This window comes from Hippoglossus hippoglossus, chromosome 10 (genome assembly GCF_009819705.1).
Source record: "Hippoglossus hippoglossus isolate fHipHip1 chromosome 10, fHipHip1.pri, whole genome shotgun sequence".
Lineage (NCBI taxonomy): Eukaryota > Metazoa > Chordata > Actinopteri > Pleuronectiformes > Pleuronectidae > Hippoglossus > Hippoglossus hippoglossus.
In genome coordinates this window covers 948,130-968,235 of record NC_047160.1, presented here as the reverse complement: position 1 = coordinate 968,235, position 20,106 = coordinate 948,130, and the positions used below count along the sequence as shown (strand labels likewise).

General features: G+C 40.9%; 1 protein-coding gene across 3 annotated transcripts in view; it reads right to left on the bottom strand.

Annotated features, from left to right (window-relative positions):
• Positions 1-18,288, bottom strand: part of uvssa (UV-stimulated scaffold protein A) — a 41,468-nt gene extending 23,180 nt beyond the window's left edge. For 2 of the 3 annotated variants that reach the window (XM_034598750.1, XM_034598752.1), the window contains exons 1-8: positions 18,152-18,288; positions 17,722-17,857; positions 16,812-16,965; positions 16,325-16,501; positions 15,318-15,438; positions 14,263-14,727; positions 13,804-13,913; positions 13,485-13,613 (exon numbers count right to left, since the gene is read on the bottom strand). In XM_034598750.1, the coding sequence (XP_034454641.1) occupies positions 13,485-13,613; positions 13,804-13,913; positions 14,263-14,727; positions 15,318-15,438; positions 16,325-16,501; positions 16,812-16,965; positions 17,722-17,846 (1,281 nt within the window). In that variant the 5' untranslated portion in view covers positions 17,847-17,857; positions 18,152-18,288. Of the gene's footprint in view, positions 1-13,484; positions 13,614-13,803; positions 13,914-14,262; positions 14,728-15,317; positions 15,439-16,324; positions 16,502-16,811; positions 16,966-17,721; positions 17,893-18,151 lie in introns of all 3 variants that reach the window. The other variant, XM_034598751.1, reaches the window with a different exon arrangement.
• Positions 18,289-20,106: the final 1,818 nt, after the last annotated feature.

The following is a 20,106-nucleotide window of genomic DNA, read 5'->3' as shown; positions in this document are numbered from 1 at the left end:
GGAGGAAAATCCTGCCCCAACATCATCCTTTCTTCCCCTCTTTCTGCAGCTTTGTCTCTAATTCACCTTAATTTAATCCTGATAGCATCAACTGCTGTCGGCCGGCCTGGCAGAGCCGTAAGTCTCAGCGTAGAATTAGCTTTCCTCCAGAAACATTTTGCTGACGGGGAGCATGGCTAAAATATGGCCTCTATTCCCCCACATGGCTGCATGGGGGGGCTGCTTTGCATTTTAACAGAGCTTTGGTTTATTCTCCGGGACACACACTGGGAGATAATCACACAGTGCCGCAGAGTTCCCCGGACGACATAAAAACTGCATCTTTAACTAAACCTCAAGATTTACCAGACAAATTAGAAGTCATGGTTTCAGAAAAGCAGGACCATGTGTCACTGTAATAGGAAAGAGACAAAACAAATATTGGTAACTTCAACATTAAATACCAACACAGATAGATAAAAAAAAACTGTTCCTGCACAGAGCAGAATGAATTAAGTAAAGTTGTTTAAGTAAAGCAGGGTTATGTGTTACTATAATGGCAATGTTTACTCAAAGATAAAAAATAAGAGGCTCCTGAAGGGAAAATAGGGAAGAAAGAAAAATAAGTAACACCCAAATAAAATAGAGCTTCGTTGGAAGTGTGTGCTTAAGATGGGACCATATGTTACCTGGGCAATAATAAAGTTTGAATGGATGTTGCAGCAACAACCATGTACAACTAATCACAACTGAACAGCTGATCAGGATCGTATTTATGAAGCTGCAACATTTTCAATTACATTTCTGAAGCGATTAATCCTTAGGTCTATAAATTTGGGGGGGAGAAAGCCCACTACAGCTTTTCTATAACCCAAGATGATAAAGCCTGTTTTATCCAATTCAGCTAACAATATTAAACTACTAGAATAACAATATACTCTATATGATAAATAAATTAACAAATTTGTTGTTTATTAATTTTCTGTTGATTCACCAACTGACTCTTCATGTGAGCATTTTGAAGAATTTAAGTGACATATCACCATGAAGGACCTTTTTTTTAAAAATAATATTTATATATAATATGTTTCAAATAATCGTAATTTGTATTTTATCCCCAATATGGATTATTAAAATGCCAAGACGGATTTTCGCGTTTCAGTTGGTGTTGCATGAAGTGTAAAATATCTAACTGATGGAAATCAATTATTACGAGTATTAAAGGGTTATTGTAAGTTAATAAATAACTTGAATAATAGCTGGCTATATTAGCTAACATTAGATGTATATATCAGAAGTCTTGTCAACACAATGGTTATTTAAGTGGATGTGTGCACCTAGATGAAGCACCTGCTACTGTTCCTTTGCAGCAGTATATTATGACATTTATTCTTTAAAATATGTATTATGATTAAGCATTGTAAGTGGTGTAGATTCATGCATAAATAAAAAAAGCAAATAGATGTGTCATGCCAAGGAAAATCTTCGTATTCTTGGTCCACATTTTTAGATCTGAGAGGTGTGTTTAAAATGTAGCCTATGACATGACTTTACACATTTTATATTCAATAAAACAACCGGGTTGCCTTTGTGTTGAATTTAAAGGAAACATAGGTTCCAAAGAAGGTCTAACATGTTTAGTTAAAAGTAAGGAACAATTTTATATTCCTAAAAATGAGAAATCATAAATATAATCCCTCGTATTGCACACAGAAACTCTGGCATTGGAATCAATAACATTAAAATTATATTACTATCACCCTATAAATGACCAAAATAAAAAATGAATCCCACTAAATGAAAAACTCTGTTTTACAAGGTTAGGCTCTCATAGTTCCACTGAAAAGGAATCTCCAGCACTCAACAATTATTTCGACATTAGACCCATTGCCCCTGTGCACAAAGCCAGACCTGTAAAGAAATTGTTTTGGATAAACTTGGCTGGCCTCCAGAGCCCTGACCTCAACACCACCCGACACCTGAGCCCGGCCTCATCATCAGTGTTCGACCTGGTGCACTGGTGCTCTTATGGCTGAACTGGGAGTAGTTCACTGAAGCCAGGTTAAACATCTGGTGGAAAAACTGAAACAGGAAGAGTAGTACGTTGAAGACTTTATATTTTTGTAATGTTTGGGTGTCCACTTACTTTTGGTAATTTAATGTATGCTCAGCATAAAGATACACTACAGAGTTATAAAATGTCAGAACAGGATTAAAAACTGAAGTACATTCCCACAGGTGTCTTGCTTATTCAGCTTCTAAGGCATCTCCCCCTCTCTCCCCTCCCTTAAATAAGACTCTTATCCTTTAAAGAAATGATGTGAGGGCTCTGCCTCGGACAACTGCTCCCCTGACTTCATTTGTCTCTTGGCAAGTTTGATGGCACTGCATTTAAAAACCCATTCAATCTTATAAACCAAAAATTAAATGTAGTCGACTGTGATGGGCACTCAGTGCATCTGCTATTTATATGCTAATGTACACTCAGCCTGCCAAGGTCTGGCAAATTATTACTGCACAGCCATAAGTCAGGTGTATGGCAGGGAGGGGAGGGGCATGTTAACCATCACACACTCACATGGAGGAGGGGAGGAGGACGTGAAAGCAGAGGGAGATGGGAGAGAGGAGGAGAGGAGGGCAGAACACAAGGGGCTGAAAAAACCTTTAGAGATGTCTCCATTGTCTCCCTTGACAAGTTAATATAACTCTCCACCTGGTTTCACACACACACACACACACACACACACACACACACACACACACACACACACACACACACACACACACACACACACACACACACACACACACACACACACACACACACACACACACACACACACACACGAAATGGAAATTGTCTTTTTGGGGATGCTGAGTGTCTAATGCCACCATTATCACAAGACATTTCCCCAAGAGAGAGCAAGTGAGAAACAATTAGCTTAATGAACTCATACACAAATTAATTTCTAAACACAGTCATTTTCCTAAGAATATATATATATATATATATATATATAAATGAGTGCAGACTATTGACATTGACACTGTACTGAGAGATGTTTTATTTACCCTAAAAAAAGTTTCTGAAACCCGCTATTAGGCAATTTTATCAGAGGCAGGGTTTCCTAAAGGACAAGTTCAAAGACCTTTAAGAAAGTAAGAAAACGTACAAAAAAATGTTGTTAAAACTGTCAGAATGACCTGACTGTAAAATGTGAGGCAGTTAATATTAGAAAACAATCTGATGCTCTGGCTTCACCTACTGATTGTAATCCAATTTGGAGGAATCCAAAGCTCCCATTTCTAAACCACTAATGAGAGCCAGGAGGAGTGTTTGACAGAGTGTCAATCACTGCTCGTGCACAAGTTATGTTTCTGTACAGCAGTGTTGTTGTAGTGGTTTACGACATTGCATGCGTTAGCCACATATCTGATTCAAAGGCAATGATAATTCTAAAACGTAATAAAGCATTTGGGCTAACGTAAGCTTTTTTTCCATTATAACTTTTACTGGTGGTTAGGGCTTTGTTATTACATTTGCAATGTTGCTGAAATCATTGAATCAGGCATTCTCTATGTTGTTTTTTCTGGTTGCTGCAGTTACAGCAGTCAGGACATCAGTGGAAAGGTAACTCAAATTCTCAAGTTTTTGTTACCCCTCTTCTCATTTTACGAAATCTTACCAACTGCATCTATAACTGACGGGGGTAGTATTGGTGAAGCAGGTCAAAGACAAATAAGTGCTGATAGAATCCCAGCAATGAGTCCGGAAATTAATGGTTAGCTATGGATGACTAACTTGAAAGGATTTGTCTGTGTGCCAGAGACCTGTCAATACTGTGGTTCATTCTGAAGAAGGCCATAACAAAATCTAATACTAATTAAGACAATTAGGAGTAAAAAAATGTTTTAGAACTCCACGAACCTCAATAGCATAAATGATTAATTTGAACCAGCATTCAGTTCAGGCTGGACTGAGCAAATCTGCTAGCAGTCTGAACCTCCCTGCCCTATTAAAAAAATATTTAAATAAACCTAGTACACATCCAGTCCCTTCAACAGAATTATTTTTTTTAAATATATCTGTTCTGCTGAAGAGACTGAACGTGCTGCCTCTCATTGATTTTAACATATTTACAAACTAATTAGGCCTTAAGCTTCCATTGGAGTCTGACCTATCTAGGTCTTGATTTGCCACAACATCCCACATCTCTATTACCACCTTGCACTCCTATTCATTACAACATAGAAAGGATCCCATGGGATCGTAGACTAATGAGAAAAAAGCTTTCCACTCCCCCTGTTCGACTGCCTCCTCTCTGCTGCTCAACCCCATTATACGCCTCGACCCCCAACCTTCCCACACACACACACACACACACACACACACACACACACACACACACACACACACACACACACACACACACACACACACACACACACACACACACACACACACACACACACACACACACACACACACACACACAGAGAGAGAGAGAGAGAGAGAGAGACGCATCCTTTGTCTCTGGGGAGCAGTCAGCTTATATGATGTATAAGGTGACATCTTTATTTCACTAACCTAGCCTGGCAGGTCTATTAGCCAGTCCAGAGCTTTCCAAACCTTCCCCTGTCACTGAGCTTATTCTCAACTGTCTAGTTCACTTCCCCCTCCCAGTCTGTCTCAATCTGTGATCAAAATGGTCATTATTATACATTTGTGCCGACTGCCATAGTGAAATTACACAGTGCTGTTCTTAATTTTACTGAGATGTCCTGAAAGCTCTATTAGGACACCTGTCCTGAAAAGGTGCAGGAGCCCTTCAGGGAGCCTTGGGGGCCTAGTTTGGCACTGTGATTAGTGATATCAGGACGGCCCAGAGGTCTTCTGGATCACCTCCTGTCACACTACCAGAGATATCTCATGGTACCAGACTGTGTCCACAGTGTTTTAGTGTACTCATTAGATTTCACTCAGACTTCACAAACTGTCTATATATAGAGTTAATGTACTTATGTTAGCTATACAATGAAACTGTACAGTCTGTTAACTCTTTTTTGCGAATTTGTATTTTTCTACTCTCATGAGTGGTCCCACAAAATATACTAAAAAACATCTTTCAAAAAGCTCTCATCTCTTTGTCAGGAGTCAGTTCTCTCTTTGCTTCCTACCAGAAGGTACTTTTTCCCCCCCCATTGATCAATCCATCAAATGTCTGCCGCTTATCTGAGATTGGGTTGTGGATGGGATCTCTGGGTCTACCCCTGGGTCTCCTCTCAGTTGGGCATGCCCAGTAAACCTCCAATGGAAGGGGCTCAGGAGGCATCCTGATTAGATGCCCAAACCACCTCAACCGTCCGCCTTCGAGATTGAGGAACAGTGATTTTACTCCTTACACCTTATCTCTAAGGCTAAGCCCAGCTGACCAAAGAAGAAATCTAATTTCACCCAGTTGTATTTACAATCTTATTCTTTTGGTCACTACCCATAGCGCATGACCATAGGTGAGAGTCACAACGTAGATCAACTAGTAAATTGAAAGCCATGCTTCTTGTTGTACCAGATCGTTGTGGTGTCAAGGAAGCTCCACACCTCAACAGTCCTGTACAATACCAACATTAAGGCTCACACTGCACTGACCCGCCTGTCCATCTTGCGCTTCATCTTCCGCCCATATGTGAACAAGACCCCCAAGATACTTAAAGAGATAATTCACTTACTATCTACTCACCATTACGCCGATGGAGGGTTGGGTGAAGTGTTTGAGTCCACAAAACTCAAAGGAGTTTCAGGGGTAAACAGCCTTGCAGCCAAATCCAATAGAATTGAAGTAAATAGGAAGCACTTCTTAAAACGTAGGAAAAAAAACATAGAATGCCTCCATACTGCTCCTGTGGTGTCATCCAAGTATCTGTAAGCCCTGACATTCAAATTCAACACGTAATTTACACCATGTTTTTAGCCTAAATGTCAGCCGTTCTCCTAGCCCAGAGCCGCGTTCATGGTCGCACACATACACCACACAAGTTCTTGCCTCTAAGCTCGCGCCCAAGGGGCACGGGACGTGATCAGCGTAACTGCAGCTATCGCAAGTTCTCGTGATACTCGCAAGACAAGATTAGTGAGGAATCACTATAGCTGCAAAGGGGAGCACAGATGAGAGAGCCCCAACCCTACAGGACACCTCAGGAGCAGTATGGAGGCATTTTACGTTTTTTTCTGTTGTTTTTTTACATTTGAAGAAGTGGTTGCCATTTACTTCAATTGGACCTGGCTGCAACGCTGTTTACCCCTGAAACTCCATAACAGTTATGTGCACTCAAACACTTTACCCACCCCTTCATCGGCGTAGTGGTGAGTAGATATAGTTCATTTAAATTTTTGGGTGAACTATCCCTTTAAACTCCTTCACTTGGGGCAGCAACTTAACCCCAACCGGGAGAGAGCAAGCCACCATTTTCCAGCAGGTGCTGATTCTCATCCAGACCACTTCACTGCTGCACAAATCCCTTGTGCACACTGCATGATCTGATGGAGCCAAAGGGTCACATTGATCCCAAATGAACCCTCTACTCAAAAGGTTGCGCCTTATGATTCTGTCCATGAAAATCACAAACAGAATTGGTGAAAAAGGGTAACACTGGTGGAGTCCACTATGAATGTGTTTGGCTTTGTGCTGAAGATATGGTGACAGCTCTCACTTTGGTTATACAAGGCTGGATGAGCTTAAGCAAAGGCCCCATACTCCCATTGTAACCACAATAGGGTCCCCCAGAGAGGGTAAAAAAGCTGGTCCAAAGTTCGGCAGAAAGGATAGAATCAGAATTACTCCTTCTGTATCCAAGGTTCAACAATTGGCAAGAGCCTTCTTTCCTCGGGAGACACCCCAGTCTGCCAATCCCCAGGTACAGTTCCCAACCTCCATGCAACATTGAGGAAGCGTGTCAGCCTAGACAGCCCAACAACATCCGGAGCCTTCAGTATCTCAGGCAACTCTCATCTACACCTGGTGCCATGCTGCTGGGGAGATTCTTAACTACTTCGATGACCTAAGCCAGGGATATGGGCTTTTCAATATGTGACTCCTCCCGAGATTTCAGAATCTACATCATCCATAGAAGATGTATGGGGCAGGTTCAGGAGCTCTACAAAGTTCTCTTTCCACTGCCCAATGATGTCCTCAGTCCTGGTCAGCAGTTCCCCTTCCTGACAATACAAAGTCTGGACCAAGCCCTGCTTTCACTTCCCAAGTCATTAAATGGGTTGCCAAGACTTCTTTAAGGCCAACCAAAAGTCCTTCTCCATTTTTGCTTCGTTGACAGGCACCAACTTTAAACCACAGCTCCCACTGGCTAGGATGCACAATAAATTCTTCCAGTGGTGGGAGTTAAAGACATTACAGAAAGGGATGTCCACCAAATGTTCCCTGTTCACCATCACAACTCATTTGAGTTTACCAGGTCTTTACGGAAGCCTTCCCCACCATTTGATCCAACTCACCACCAGGTGGTGATCAATTGACAGCTCTGCTTCTTTGTTCACACAAGTGTCCAAAACATGTCCGCAGATCTGATGATATGACTCGTGGTCTAAGGTGATCTGGTACCAAGTAATCTTATGAATCATCTTATACTTGAACATGGTGTTTGTTATGACCAATGCATCACTCAGGTCACAATCAGGCAGGTTGTTTCTCCCAAACAGGCTCCAACAGGTTTCACAATCATTGCCAACATAAGCTTTGAAGTCCCCCAGCTGAACCATAGAATCCACAATGTGAACTCTTTTCAGGATGCAGCCCAGCTATAAGCTTCAATAGGTATGCTTATATTTGTAAGCGGCATTGCCATGCCTATTGTCATGAATTCTTTAACATCCCCCATTTCTATTGTGTTTTATTCACCTCCTGTACTGATTTAAGTATAGATCAATCAATTTACTGTTGTGTAATTTATAAAACACCAATATTTTCTATTAACATAATGTATGATGCAAATGAAACAGAAATATAAGCAAAGTAAGTCAGAGAAAGACATATGGTGTACAAAGGAGTGGGAAGAAGAGTCATTCAGAGAATGAGTGTACAAATGAGAAGGAGGGAACTTTGGAGGAAAGAAATAGAGGGATAGGCTTTCTTTCTTTATCTCCAGTGAGAAACCAGCGGTCACATCCATTGTACTGTGATAAGATGGGTTATCAGCAGTAAACAAGGCCTGGGCCTGTTTGAATGGAGCCCAGAGTGACTGAATACACTCTTAAAAACAGATATGTTCAAATAAGTCTGCATGTCTTATCCTTTTCTAAACCCATGTTTTCACTTAGCAGCACTCAACGGATGCATTTACGAGTCTCTTCTCAGAGCGCTTCCTCTCAAACTTGTTCACATGAAAGGTGAGAGGTATTGCATAAACTGCCTTAACATACATCCCTTAAATGTGATGTTTAATCACAGCTAAATTCCCCCTTTGTTGTAGTTAAACTCATCACATAACATTAAATCAATTGCAATACACAACATAAAATATTACTTCAAAAATACCACTGATTTGTATGGTAACATTGTTATTTTATTAATTTCAACAATAAAACTCCCACTTCAAATTATTGTTTGTTCAGATTTTCAACCACATTTCACTGCCTTCATTGGCAGACATCTGTCATTGTCAGCTGAGATCAACTAGGCCTAAGTGAGACAATTTCAACCACTGATAAAAACCATGAGATTTGGCGAAAAGCTCAGAGAAGGTTAGTGAGTGATTCCAAGGTCAAAGAAGAGCATTCATATTTAACATGATAAAAAGATGGATCATGGCATGCATTACTCAGCTGCATGTAACCAGATAATACACTGTTTTTGTCAGTGTGCTGTTTTTTCTGGTTAGATGAGTTGAAGCCACTCAAAAGTCTTTTGCTCAATTTGTTCCTACCCATCAGGTGGGTAATGTTATCCAGCACCTGTCTGCAGATATCAGGCCAATATTCAGTTCAGTTAGGGTTCATTAACAGCCAGAGCAGATGAATTAGATTTGCTTTGCCCGAGGTGGCAACCATGCTCTGTCTAGCCCTATGTGGAATAACTTTTGAGTATGCACAACTGCTTTACACGGGTTAAGGTCTTAGAGCCTGAAAACAATAATGTTTCAATCATGTTTTGCTTTATTTTGGTGGGTAAATCTTGTATGTATTTATTTATAATTTTATTCTGATCCAGAACCAAGCTTAAAAGGGTATAGTCTGTTAGGCCAATCCTGGTTCTATAACAAAAAGCTCATAGTTTACCCACAACTTTAGCAATATGCCACCTGCAGAGGGCATCAGAAACCAACAAACAATTTGTCAAGCTCTACAAATTGTGGGACATACCAAAGTCCAAAATTTGCTTTTTGGAGAAAAACAGAAACTCTTATGCACATACACATTCACAAATAAAGGCAAATGTCACAGGTCAAAGTTCGCCTTCGTTGAACTCCATGCAAAGCCACGCTGCAGATTTGTATTATTCGCCCCCTCTCGTTCACAGATTGAAAGTTTACAGAAGGCGAAGAATGTTATAAATCCAAGAACTCAACCCTTTAAAAAACAGCTTAGTTCATTTTTGGTACAATTGTCTTCCAACTTCACGTAGAGGCTTTTTCACTCTACCCTATGTCTTATTCTGTCATTCAATAAACAAGCCACTCTATCTACATAAGCCTACATAACACTCCTCTCTCTTCAGCTTACTGTTATGGGAGACTGTATTCAGAGGCCTGTTGAGAGAGAACCCAATCGTGTGGTGTGTCAGCAGCCCGATAGAAAAGGACCCAGTAATGGAAGGCCTTTTAAGGCTAAAAAGGAAAAGCTAATTATGATAAAGGGGCTGTAAGTTGTGTGGTTATCACAGTGCTGGGCCTGCTGGTGCAGCAGACTGGGCCCTGACAGTGATAACCAGGCAGAGTGAGACGCCCGGTGCTCTGTCACTGTCACTCTGCCGCTCTGTTCAGCAAAAGATGGATTTACACGCTACAACTTTATGTCTTTTTTTAAACTCATAAAGCAGTTTGCATTCATTGGTCCTTTAAAACCTGAAACTGCAGCCTGCATACGATTTCTCTCTTTTTTTTCAGCACCAGCACAACAGGTATGTAGCAATACCAGCATGCTTTCTAATAAACACTTTGAAACATTTCAACACCAATTAACCTCTCAAATAAGTAATACGTTTGACTGAACACACTCATGACACAACATTTATTCAAGACATCACTGATCTGGTTCCTAATCTCGACAACAGGAAAATTATGATTCTATCCCAGATAAAGAAACACCCAGATAGACATATCAGCTGTCAAGATATGGAGCACATTAGTGGTAGTAAAGTGAATGAATGGGTACATCTTCCCCAATGCTCCCCAATTTCTTCTCCCTCTGTCTCTGATACATTATGCATTATAGCTGTGCCTTGCTATCTCACCTGTTCCAAATGTTTTTACTGTAAATATTTCCATCCTGTCCTAAAACAGAGAGATGACACATTTCAGACAGAGCAATGCAAGCTATCACATAACAATATTGGAGTGATTCAATGAGTCTGACATGAAAGTACACAATAAAAGGGTTTAACTGAACTCGTAACAGCAATTGGTCATTTACATATCTGGCATTATGTATTTAGCTTATTTTAGTGGAAAGATAAAACAAGAATTTATTTACTCTTCTTGAATTTTTGCCCACCAATCACAATTTGGGCTTTATTTATTTAATTGATATTGTTTTCTTAGAATCAAAAACTGAAATCTCTAACAAAATTCTTTCCCTTTGCTGTGGCACTCCAAATAGTGGTCAGTTGCATCCTGTTAGCATATTAGTATCGCTGTACCTGACTTAATATTTTGTCATTGGAGTCAATCAATAAATTTGGCAGTTCAAACCAAATATCCAACCATTGGATCTTTTTTTTTTTTCAGAAAGACCACCAGACCATCATAAATTCCACATCTGATGGGTATGGTCAAAGAAAGTGAATTCCTGGAACAAAGGGCAGGCCTCCTTGAACTGATTTTACCAGTTTTGTACGAGCTCTTTGCTGTATCTATGGACAAATTTGCATCTCATTCACACGCTGCCTACACAGCTGTCAGGAGCAGTCAGGATTTCTGTGTCTTTCCCAATGAAATTCAACCACCGACCCTCCGATTAGTGGACGACCCGCCTTAACCCCCACTCAATGCAATCCTCAAGGTTTGTAGGAATGCCCTATAATATCTGACCGCACAATAGGAATCGCAGTCCTTCAGGAAGTCAAAGACAGACATAACACAGCTGAGCCCTGCTGGTATTAGAAAGTAATGACACACGTCGAGCCGGAAATTCAAAGTGTGAGATCATTTCGAGAGGGTAAATAACAAGCCCAAGAAGAAGACATGCAATTCTGCCGGCAAACATTTGCCTATGATTTTTTTACCTCAAAGCATCGGCTTATCATTTGACTTAGTATGGCCACTCTCTTTTCCATGAGACAGCCTGAGGCTAATAACTTTTGTTTTTAAGTTGTGCAATTTTTAGAAAGACAAAAAGAAAAATCATAAACACTTTTGCTGGTGTTGGTAACAGACACCTTGTTTTGTGGGTGCACTTGATAAATATATATTTTAACTTTTAGGATACAAAAAAATATGAATTTACCTTATTCTAATGTGTGCTATGACTTACAGACACAAACATGTTGATATTATGTATAATCACATATTAATTTAGAAGAGGATTAGAGGTCAACTGTTATGACTAGAAAACAAACTGCTCTAGTGCTTGTTAATGCAGGGTGATGATATCCAGTGAAGAAGAGCCAAGTTATCACTACTCTTCTGAAGCTGGTCTATCAAAGTACAAATATGTATCTCTACCATGAGTATGTGGTCATGTTATTGTCCCACCTCTTTATTTCTGGTAGAATGCTACCATCTGCTGGCCATACTCCATACTGACAGTGAGTTAAATATTGCCCGGCACACAGGGCACAGTATGTGTAAACATACACACAAGCATTAGCCATGAGTGATTTCCCTCCATTATGACTACTAATATCGACTGTCTAATACAAATTTATAAGGATTCTGATTTCACCCTCAGGCGTATATTTGATATACAGATGTGGCTGAAGGTGTTGGAACCCTTACACCTCATTGAAACAATGCTCTGCCTGACAAATGTTGAAATCAAAAGCTCTTCTCTCACACATACCCACCTGCCTTTGGTTTGCTACAGAAAAACAAAGTTATGAAGAGAAGAAGGGCTGAATTGTGACTTGTTCTACAACTATCTTCTAAAATGGCATTTTTGAGGGTTGGTAGCTCTCAGAAATGATGTTAAATAAGTGGATGGTACATTGTAGTGATACTATTGTCTTCAACTAGAAGGGCAAGTGGAGAGCGCATAATTCCATCAAGGCTAAAGCCCTATAAATCGCGACCTTGGGTCACGCCCAACACTACAACATTCATGGAAATTGTTTCAGTCGTTTTTGTCAGTCAGTTTTGTTTGCGTAATCTTGCTACCAAACAAACAAACATGCTGATGGAGGCGGTAATTAGCATCAAAAGAGTCTTTAATGGAGAAAAGCCCTCACAGTGCTGTTTGGTATCAATGTGTACATAAAACTGTACATGGACAAGAGAGAGAAGAGAACTGTCTTATACAAGATAAGGAAGGTAAAGGCTACAAGAGCATCTCAATCAGCTGGATGTTGCTGTTACCACAGTGTTATATGAAGTTTAAGGTCCACAAGACTGTAGCCAACCACCTTGGATGTGACCACAAGAGGAAAATGGAACAGAGGGGAGGTTCATGGTGGAAAAACTAAACCAACAAACAAGCAAACCTCCAAGATCAAAACAGAACAATGTCCAATCACAATGTCCATACCCCAATTACTGAATGTAAGAGGGGGTCATGGAAGAACACAGAAGGAGCTCATTTTTAAAAGAGAAGTAAAAAAGCCTGACTGGAGTGGACTGCAGTGGTAAACTGCATGTCGACAACCCACAAGACTCTGAGAGAATGTCTTCAAAAGGGTGCTGTTATTTTTGTCCACACTGTTTTCATTTGTTCTATTCTTTAAAATAATGATTAACAATGTAAATAAGCATCTCTGTTTTTTAACAAGAAAACATATGGGTTTTCTCTTTTAAGTGGAAGGGCCAAAACTTCTGTAAAAGTTGGTAACTGTTTAAAACAGTCAGCACTGTGTCTTCATGTTAATAAACTTGTTTTAAAGTAACTCCAGTGTCAACATTGTTCATCTAAACTCGGACTAAAGTCTCCTTCCCTCTTAGGACTTAACACACTTTTCCATTTCCCAAAAGAATATAACAGGGGTAAATAACAAGCGTGATCTTGTCCTGCATGTCATATGTTAGTAAGGTAAACTCAGGTTACTTCATGTGTTATGAATCAGCCATAGATTGTATATAAAGGAATCAGCTCAGCATCGAAAAACCCTGTGATATTGTATGACACTCACCACTCTGCGGACCCTGGTCTTATAGTCGATGTGGAGCTCTTTGTGTTTTTGCAGTGCTGCTTCTAAAGATCTCTTCAGATCCAGTGCTCTCCTTAAAAGCTGTTCCCCCGCACCAGCCTTAGTGAACACCTAGACAGACACAGACTTTTCTCAACAGCAAGTAAGACATTCAATCAGATGGAGACAAAAAGGTTGTACTTTGCAGATGGTTTGTATATTTATCTGCGGAATATGCAGTCCTCTGATATTCCAGTACAGGCTTTGACATGGTCATTTTTTACATGTTTACAAATCTAAACTCTATGTGTGTTGTACTAACCTGCACCCAGCTCTGCACAGCTGGGAGGTGTTTGGTTGTTATCAGTCTGTGGAGGTCTATCACTGTGGAAACCACTGCCTCATTATCCTCGGACTCCTTTACATGAAAACCTGAAAGGAAAAATTGGGAAAGGAAAGCAAAATAACATTTTACTGGTTACTCATGGTAAATAATTCACTAATAAATAGAATTTATAAACTCAGCCACCACTTTATTAACTACACCTGCACAATAACAGGCAGGAATCTGTTTTGCCTCTTAAAAGGCTGAATTCTAAAAGCCAGGTGTTTTCATGTTGTGGATTTAGATGATGATCTTCTGACTTTACTATATGTACTGTCATCCTGGGTCAGATAGGAACCAAATAAGACAATGCATACTAAGTAAAACTACATCAACAAAATACACATAAACCATTGAAGTGTCCACAAAAAACGGGTGTGTCAGTGAACTACCCACCTGGACTGAGGTTCAGGTCCAGACTGTAAGAGTGAGAAATGAGTCCAGAGTTCCGAATAAACAAGTCCTCATCAAAAGGTTTCTCTTCCTCTTCTTCACTACTTCCCCCCTCCTCCTCTTCCGTGTCTTCTTCCTCCTCTCCCTCCCCAAGCACTTTCTCAATCTCGTCTTTCTTCTCCTCCTTCTGCTCATTCCCAGGCTCCCTCTCCTCTTTTTGAGACATGTTTTCCTTCTTTCCATTCCCATTTTTCACTTCCCTGCTCTCCTCCGCCCCTTCTTTCATGTTATCCCTCACATCTTTACTGCAGCAGGGCTGTCCATCATCTGGTGGGCATTCGTTGGCTCGTTGGGAGCCTGAAGGACTGTTGTTGGCTGAGTGGATGTCTGTGAGACCAAACTCAGGGAAAAGTAGCCTCAAACAGGACTCCATCTCTGTCAGTGTTGCCTCAATTCCCTCGTACGACTCTGACAAACAAATATGACTTTGTTAGTAAACCCTATAATAGTTCAATACTTCAAACCTGAAAAAAACTAAGCCAGATGACAGACACTTTTTAATTTTAGAATCACTTGTATGCATATCATTCAGTCCATTGATATTAATAACCATTATGAAATTACAAATCAGTTTATCAATCAAGTGACATCAGTTGTAAGAAAATGGTCATCACACAATACAATAAAGCCTGGACAAGACAGAGAAGGTCAGAGGAAGACCTGCCAACCCAGATTCTACATCAGCTTTAGTTTAACAGGCTTCCAGTCACTGAAACACAGATTAAGTCTTTTTTGGTTCTCACAGCTAAAGGAAACTCAAACTACCTGAATGAATGATGATATTATTGAGGCAGAATAGCCTCAGTCTTTCTAAGAACATGCTTGTTACAGATGTGAAACAGCTGTTCCTGGTGCACTCCAGTAATTTGACTGGACACCTTGAAAAGACTGTTAAGTTTATTTCTACTGCAAAAATATATGGATATTTCTAGTTCTTGACAAAAAAAATCATGATGATTATCACAAGTGTCTTTTTTGTTAAACGATGTGGTGTTTACCCTCCATGTCTTTGCATGCTGCCTCCACTCTCTCCTTGTAGATCCTCTCCATTCTCCTTTGTCTCTCCTCCTCCCTCCCCCTCTCTGCGACAGTCCTGGCCTCGGCATCCTGGAAGTCGACCTGACAACATGGACATTCAACAGGGAGAGAACTGATGGGTAGACACATCTACATGTCTAAGCAACAAATCTAATACTATTGAAAATTTGACATGCTAATCTTCTTGTAAACCTGCAGTACACTTGGGGCCTGAACTGCTAAGATCCTAAATAACGAGTGCTAAATTGCGTGTACATTAAAATTCCTCGTTTGGTTTTTGGGCGTTTTGCGTGCCTTACTGTTTTCCGGCATGGAAAATCACGGAGAGCAGAGCGACCGCGAGCGCAAAGCAAAGCAAAGCAAAGTTTAATGCCATGGAATTGGAGGTGTTAGTGGAAGAGGCAAACAAACATGTTGTTGAGCTGCAGCAAAGAAATATTAATATAACTCAAAGAAACGCGATATGGGAGAGTATCTGAGAGAAAGTAAATGCTGTGGGTAAAACAAAAAGAACAACCAATGAAATCAAGAGAAGATGGCAGGACAGAAGAAGAAGAACAAAAGAAAAAATAGCTCATAACAAAACCTCGGCAAATAAAAGTGGTGGGGGGTGGGGTTGTGGAAGAGATGCCTCTGACCAATATTGTGCAGGGGTGCAGTTTTTACACGCGCAAACCTTTAGTGCATCAGGCCCCTGGTGCTCACTAGCCTGGTGAACATATCAGCTAAGAGGCACAGCTGAGGCTCAGTTAAAGAGACTGGCGTTATCTGTATAACCACCAACAATAAACAAATGATAAATAGCTTTTTAGAGAGAACCACACAAACGCCTTAATCTGGAAGTTCAAATCAACCAATGGTAGGAACAGCAACAAGGACTTCATTAGAGGGGTTAAATAAAGCTAATCAAAGTGAAGCGGTTTACCTAAGTCTAGCTTCTCTAACTGTACCACAGATTGTCTCTCACCTTCTTAACCTGTTTGAGAAAGTGGTAGCCCAGTGCCAACTTCTTATAAGCTGTGCCATGTGAGGCCTGCCATAACTGGATGGTTTGGATGGCCAGTGACCTCAGTTTCCTGGCTACTTCTTTAGGAGGAGGGAGGGGCTGGTCTAAGTCCGTCTCCACTGTCAAGTCCAAGAACTCCTGCAGGAGCAGAAGGCAGGAGGAAAGAAATGCACGTGAATTTCCAAAGCAGAAACTAAAAAAACTTAAAAACCAAGTGTGTTGCATGCAGTTTCCATGTAGACATAGGTGGGCAAATTGGGCATATACACTTTTGAATGCAGCTTTGCTTTGAAACTCAAGTTTAATTGCATGATTACAGACAGAATATAGCCTTTCCCACAGTGCTGACAAGAAACACTGGCATGGAAACAAAACAGCGATTATGTTTTTATTACTCTGCTCAGACCTTTCCTTTATATTAGTGAAGTGTGGTGCTGTAATGATCTACCTGGAAGTTGTCTACCAGCAGCGTCCTGAAGTGGTGTGATCTGGAGAACAGCTCAGAGGTGATCTGGAAGGCTGACAGTCGCACCTCGCAGTGGTCTTGGTTGAGCTGAGCCATCACTAAGTGGTACAGGTGGTCGATGCAGTCATTAGACACTCTAGAGTGACAGACAGACAGTGAGCAGTGGTCAGCCCTGTGATTTGTTTTTATACAATGGTATGATGAATACAATTATTGTGATGTATTAATAAAATAACATGACTAACATGTATCAGACAAAGATTGGGAGATGATCATTCACTCAGTTGGCAGTTTCCTAAGAACACCTTGCTAAAGCAGTCTATATATATAATTATGTCTAATACAACAGACAGTAAATCCTCCTCTATTGACTCAACAACTCTTTAACGCAGTTTCAACACAGATTCAACCCTGAAAACTTCATGGATGAGTAACTCCAGGCCAGTTGAATTAGACTGTATTGGTTTGAGCTAGGTGTCCGGAATAGGGGTAAAACTGATGCTTTACTACTGTATTACTGTACATGATAGAAGATGTGGGAAGCGATTGTGATGATTCTTATTTGGGAAAACTGGTTTCTTTTCAATTATTACTTTGGACAGTGGCTCATTGGTGTTACAAATTATTTTCCAACCAAAGTTGTTCATGGATGTTCACAGATGTTTGAAAGAAAAAAAACAAGTATCATCATCATTGAAAAGGACATATTGTATCATTCTCACTTCAAAGATTTCACAGCATAATCTGCTGAAATGACAATAATGCCACAACTAGGAGCACTGGTTTGGATCAGAGCTCACAGCTCAGTCTCCTGATTGGCTGCCGTGTCGCTTGCTCCCAGCTCCACGGTGGTCTGTGCCCAGTGAACCTCTCTGTGAAGGTTGTGACTTACTTGCAGATCTTCTTGATTTTCTTCATCTTGTCCTGGTTGAGCTGTGGCTGGCCCGAAGTGGTCAGCTCCTCCACCAGCTCGGAGAGCCGCTCCCTCTGAGACAACTCCATCACTGTGGTGTGCATCCACTATACACCTGGGACCAAAACCTACAGTGAAGATCTCACACAACTTGACTCGACAACAGAGGAAACAATGTGCTTTACTCAATACAGCAATGACACTGAAGAACCACCAACATCCAGTTTGACACGCGACTAACACACAGGGAGTTAAAGGCAGAAAGAAAGAAACATGCCCAGGTTGTGCTGGAGGATCATTGAGAGGCTAGCCCTAGTAGCTACTAGCTGCTACAATGCTAACAACAGTGCATTAACACACTTAGAAAACACTGAGCCGCAGGACGTTTTCACCGTTAGCTCGGAATTACCCTTTTGTCCAGTCATGCCTAATCTCAGAGGTATACTGTAGCTGGTTTGTCCTGTTTACATGTTGCTATCCTCTGCTGCTTCTCTGTGTTGCTTCTCTCAATGTATCCATTTGTTTCCCTAGGATAATTCGACTTCCGGTTCGGGTTTTCAGAATAAAATGCAGGGACATTACCTGTACTGTGTGTGGACCAAAGACTGAGGACAGTCTGTACTTTATACTAAAAGTGTTGTTTTTAAGTTTCTCCAGGTCCTACTGAGAGGTCCATCTCAAATTTGGTTCTAAACAGACTTTTAGAAATATTTCTGAAATGATTAAAACCGAAAAAGTTAAATATCACTGTGACAGAAGGCTTCAGACACTTAACCCATTGCTCGGTTGAAGCACCTTTGGCAGTAATTACAGTTTCAATTCCTTTTGTCTGTGACAAGCTTTGCACATGAGGCATTTCTGACATTCATCTCTCCAGATCCCCATGGATGGAGATCCTCAGTGGACAGGTCTCTCTGGAGATGTTTGATTGGTTTTAGTTCAGGGCTCTGGCTGTGCCACTGACTCAAAGACATTCACAGATGTCTCTAAGCTGCTCCCCATGTTTTCTTGGCTGTGTCCAGGTCTTAATAAGGGATTCTCTGCATTACGCTGGCAACCTGTCCAGGGTGTACTACGCTTCTTACCCAATGTCAACTGGGATTGGCTCCATGCATGCATGGATGGATGGATGGATGCATGGGTTTCCCTCAATCCTGACAACTATGGATGGATGGATGCATGGGTTTCCCTCAATCCTGACAACTTCAATTCAATTATATTTGTTAAGCGCCAAATCATAATATACATTATCTCAATGCATTTTTCATTGAAATTTTTTATAGGGAAACCCAACAGTTCCCACAATGAGCAGCACTCTGTGGAGAGAAAACTCCCTCATTAACTGAAAAGTCTAGTCTAGTGTAGGCGGCCATCTGGCTCGAATGGTTGGGGTGAGCAGGGAAAAATGGGGAGAGGAGAGATGGGTGGGAAATAGGGAAGAGAAGATATTTGAAGGGCTTGATTGTTAAGGGCTTTGTATGTGAGCAGCAGGATCTTGAATTCTATTCAGAAATTTACAAGGAACCAATGCAGAGAAGCTAAAACAGGAGTAATGTGATCTCTCCTTCTAGTTCCTGTCAGCACTCGTGCTGCAGCATTTTGAACCAACTGGAGGACCAGTCTCCCTGTCCCTGCTTTTGTAAAAGCCTTCCACCAGATGATGATGCCACCACCATGCTTCACCACTGGGATGTTATTGGGCAGATAATAAACATGGGCTCCTCTTCTCCAGACATGAGTCATAACAGTTTGTTTCGTTCAGACCAGAGTCTTGCTTTCCATAGACCCCGTTCAGACCTGGTGTTAACCAAGTTAACAACATCCTGTGTGATCAAATCTTAAGTGGACAGCTCTAAGTACAGGTGTGAACGCATTCAATTATTTGTGGCCACAACACCGACCACCATATGTTTTCTTTTTTTTTAATGGGTAAGATGTTATTTTATTATAAGGCAGCACTTTGATTCCGACAGCCCCTCCTGGCTCTGCTCTGTCTCTCACTCGCTTGCACATGCACGCATGCACACACTCACTTTCACACACACTATTGTAACTTCACCAAGAAAAGTGCCTCTCTTCATTTCAGCTACGTTTTTACAACAGTGTTCAGCCACAACATAATGTTTCAAATATATTAATCTGATTCAAGAAAATATTCAGAGACTTGCAAGTATGAGGCATTCAGGTGTTGCTTTCAAATAGACAATATTGAATATTTGCAGTGATGTGGGGCAGCTGTGGCTCAGGAGGTGGAGCAGGTCCACTCACCAGAAGGTCAGCGTTTGATCCCATTCTCCCCATCCTAAGTATGATAAAGAAAGTAATGCACATAGATGCACTGTATGAATGTAGCCACTGAATAAT